Source organism: Triticum dicoccoides, chromosome 6B (assembly GCF_002162155.2).
Source record: "Triticum dicoccoides isolate Atlit2015 ecotype Zavitan chromosome 6B, WEW_v2.0, whole genome shotgun sequence".
In the NCBI taxonomy this organism is placed as follows: Eukaryota; Viridiplantae; Streptophyta; class Magnoliopsida; order Poales; family Poaceae; genus Triticum; species Triticum dicoccoides.
Window position 1 is genome coordinate 26,469,820 of NC_041391.1, and position 4,494 is coordinate 26,474,313.

At 49.5% G+C, this 4,494-nt stretch overlaps 1 protein-coding gene across 1 annotated transcript; it reads left to right on the forward strand.

Moving 5' to 3' along the window:
- The first annotated feature begins 1,123 nt into the window (after positions 1 to 1,123).
- Positions 1,124 to 2,626, forward strand: LOC119322041 (cytochrome P450 76M5-like). Its single transcript, XM_037595547.1, has one exon. The coding sequence runs from the start codon at positions 1,124 to 1,126 to the stop codon at positions 2,624 to 2,626; it is 1,503 nt and encodes a 500-aa protein (XP_037451444.1).
- Positions 2,627 to 4,494: the final 1,868 nt, after the last annotated feature.

Below are 4,494 nucleotides of genomic sequence, written 5' to 3' on the forward strand. Positions count from 1 at the left end.
CGCACGGATCTGGCATCTGGAGGGCGCGCAGTGAAGCGGGGTGACCGTGTCGGGAGTCACGGTGGAGCTGTGTATGGACGCGTGGTGCTGGCTATCTGGTGCTAGGAAGTCGGACGGTGCGCGGCGGCAACTACGGACGAGTCCAGGCAGATCTGGGCCATTCCGGGGCCGTGGCGTCTGCGTGTTGTGTTGGGACCCCTATCGTTGTGTTCAGTGGGTGCGTTGGTGGAGGTGGAGGTGGAGGTGGACGGAATGAATTTGGGCCCCATAGCAATGCATGGTTTGATGCTTGCTTGCCACTTTTTATGAACTTGCCGTAGTCCGCCCCTACGTTTATTGTTCAAAAGGATAACTGTGTATATGTTTTTTTTAACTTTAACTAGACTATTGTGCGCACATAGTTGCGCTTGTTGTTGCGCTAAGGCCAACTATTTCCGTCCCATGCATGGCCGATGAGCTTGGGCTCAACACATGGAAATAGTAAATATGATATGTAAAATTTATGGAGCATAATCGTTGGGAGGGGTTGGCATTTGCGAACGTTTTAGATGACAAGTTTAGTTGCATGAGGTTAGCAGTTCTTTCAGGAAAAAAAACATGATACATTATGGGAAGAAGAGAAATTTTGTGCAGAAAAGAGAAGGATTTACCATCTCCCAACCACATAAACTGTTGTGAAAAAAATCATTCGCTTGTCGCCCGTTTACCAGCTGACGTTCGCCCGATAATATTTTTGAAAATTATAATAGTATGTGTTAGTTTTACACCCTTCTATATTACAAACATGCAACTTACCGGCATCTATGATTAAAAAAAGTATTTTTTCTGTTTTAAAATAAGTGTCTTAGCTTTAGCGTAGGTCTGTACTAAAGTTAGTATAAAGTTTAGTAAGACTGAGAGAAAGATTAGGAGAGAAGACCGACCAAATCACCAAGTGGCATCGCACCAGCGCGGTCTACACCGTGCTTCAGTATCATGTCCCGGATGATTTAGTGGAAGAGATGAGAGCTGACATGGAATCGGCTCAAGAGTAATGGAGTGTTACTCTTTTTTTCCTCAAAAAAAAATGTATATATACATGGACACTTCAATAGCCGGCATCGCAGCCCTCACAGTCACAGTCATGCAAAGCGAAATCTGGCTGCTATGGGCAACGCTTTCCGCCGCGCTCCTTTACTACCTGACCAAAGTAGCCCGCCGGGGCACCGGACGGCTACCTCCGGGTCCGAGGCCGCTCCCGGTCCTCGGCAACCTACTGGACCTACCAGGCGACCTCCACCACACGCTGGCGCGTCTCGCGCGCGCCCATGGCCCTGTAATGATGCTCAAGCTTGGCATCACGGCCACAGTTGTAGTCTCCTCGCGTGACGCCGCGAGGGAGGCCTACACCAAGTACGACCGGCACCTCGCCGGGCGTGCCATTCCGGACGTGGCAAACGCTCTCGGCAACTTCAAGCGGTCCATGATATGGCTGACAGGCTCTGACCCGCTCTGGCAGACACTGCGTGGCATCGTGGCCTCGCACATATTCTCCCCCGGCGGCCTCGCCATGGTGCGTGGCGTACGCGAGCGCAAGGTGCGCGACATGTTGGTCTACTTCCGCCACCGTGCAGGTCAAGAAGTGGACGTCGGGCATGGCGTGTATGGGGGCGTGCTGAACCTCGTGTCGAGCGCCTTCTTCTCTGTGGATGTGGTCGACCTGGGCGGCGAGTCCGCCCATGGGTTACGGGAACTGGTGGAGGACATCATCACGGCTCTGGCGAAGCCGAATGTCTCTGACATCTTCCCTTTCCTCCGGCCACTCGACTTGCAAGGGTGGCGTCGATGGGTGGCGGGGCGCTATGGGAAAGTCTTCGGCATACTTGATGACATAATTGGCCGACGTTTGTCTTTGCGAGGTGCCCTAACCACCAAGGGCAAGCACAAGCACGGCGACTTCCTGGACTCGCTGCTGGAGCTCGTTTCCAAAGGCAAGATCGGTCGCGATATGGCGACAACCATGCTGTTCGACGTCTTTGCCGCCGGGACCGACACAATCGCCATCACCATAGAGTGGGCGATGGCCGAGCTGCTTCGGAACCCACGCGTCATGGCCAAGGTGCGCGCGGAGATGGACGTCAAACTCGGCGGCAAGGACACTGTCGAGGAGCCCGACGCAGCAAACCTGCCCTACCTACAGGCCGTGGTAAAGGAGGTGATGCGGCTGCACCCGGTGTCGCCGATTCTGTTGCCTCACCAGGCCGTAGAGGACGGCGTGGAGATTGGTGGGTACACCGTGCCCAAGGGCTCCAGGGTAATCTTCAACGTGTGGGCGATAATGCGGGACCGGGCGGCGTGGGAGAGGCCCGACGAGTTCGTGCCGGAGAGGTTCCTCGACATGGCGGATATGGTGGACTTCCGGGGCAAGCACTTCCAGTTCATACCGTTCGGCTCCGGCCGGCGGCTTTGCCCCGGGTTGCCGATGGCGGAGCGGGTCGTGCCTTTCATCCTGGCATCGCTGCTGCACGCGTTTGAGTGGCGGCTCCCGGACCGCGTGTCTGCCGATGAGTTGGACGTGTCCGAGAAATTTACCACCGTCAACGCGCTCGCGGTCCCTCTCAAGGCCTTGCCCTTCGTGCTCACCTAACCAATTCAGACTAGTGCAGGCTGGCCCTCATCACAAGGAGTGCTCGATTACCTCAAAAAAAAAGATGCTCAATAGTTTTCTTTTTCCGTTCGAAATCAATTCCTCTATGGTTTCTCATCAATCTTTATCTTTATCTTTACCTAATAATAAAAGAGTTTTTGTTTATTTCTTCTGAATTTGTACGAATTTCGTCCGTCCATTTGTTTCCAAATTTCATTCATCCGTACATACGATTTCCAGGTTTTTCACCCGTCGGCCGTATGGGCCTCACCCGAGCTTTGCTAGACGTACAAAGACTTACATGAGTTTATGGGGTGATTTCTGAAATGACAGTCTTTAATTGGATGAAGGGTGTGGGCGCGGCCCCACACAGGTGAAAATCAGGAAGGGCATTTATGTGTTTATGGAAGGGTCTGTAGCAGCCCCGTAAGAGGCCGTACGTGTAGCATTTTTGGCCTCACCCCACCCGTGCCTACTGGGAGTCAAACACATGACCTCGCATTCAATTTTCAAATTCAATTTTCAAGGACACGTTCAACTGACTACGCTGAAGATTGTGTAAAGAAAATAAGTTTGTATGTTTTACATTGTCCCACCTCGCTCCCTTATATAAAATCGCACCAACTTATATACGTCTACAAATTTATATCAGTAAGCAGCCTATAAAATAATGAGTGCATCGGTCTCTCCATAGGAATAAAATTGAGGAATTAAATAGGAGAGAAAGACCGAATTAGGTTGGCTCATGTTGCAGCAATCCACACCCCTTTATGTTGATCAGAGAACTTTAATCTGCAAATGCCGGCTGGATTGAGGTACTTACGTGTAGTCCTGACAGATCGGTTTCCATATAAAATAAAACACAATCACCAAATGTTGGTGTGATACTTCCTTTTTATAGTTGCAACGGGCGATAAAATTAGTAGAACTCATTCCTTGTGTCGTTCCGCAACACTTCTTATATTCAATTTTGACGAGTGTCGGTAAACATGTATCCTTGTGTATCATTTTTCAGTAAAAGCCTCCCTAACATCGTTTGTCAGGATGTATTTGAGGTTCACACTTTCATCTGATGACAATGTAGTGGTGCATGGAATGGTCTTTCAATTTAATTAAGTTCAGAATAACACTACTTTTTTATTTTCATAAATATTATTTGAAATTTTAAATATTTCTAAATACATTTATTTTACTACGACTGACAATTTTTATTTGTAATTGTTTTTCACTGTTTTGGCTTGGACGAAACATAAGGACTTGGTATATGTAACACGCACACTCTCAGAAAAAGTTGTGAATATTTCTCAATAAACAGATGAGAATAATAAGATTTAATATGTAATAATTTCAACTCGGTTTTCATGAAAATTTGTAAAACTTCAAAAATGTTTGAACCTCTGTTAAATCCCAGTCAGAAAAAATTCTATATGCTGAAACTAAAATTGTTTTTGTGTGAGTAACCATAAAATAGAGAAAAAATTATAAAAGAGAAACACACTCAAGAGGCAACCCCGGCCCATCTTTCTTTAAGCCCACTATACGTAGTCGGCATACCCTCAACGCCAGCCTCTTCCATTGCTCTGTCCCCAGCCCCGGCACTCTTCTGCTCACTCTAGCCTCGCTCTGTCTCCCTGATCCGCCTGAGAGCCTCCTGCACACGGCGAACTCGCTCTCCTCTGCCTCAGCTCGCCGTCCTCCTGCTACCACACAGCGGCGAGACCACCACCACGCCGCTCGCTTCCCTGTACTCGTGGGGCCGGCGCTTTCCTTTGTGGCGGCTTCTCTCCCCACTGCCTCCTCTCCCCGGCACGCAGTCGGATGCTTTGTCCTCTCCCGCCACGACATCGCCGAGCACATTCTACCCCCCC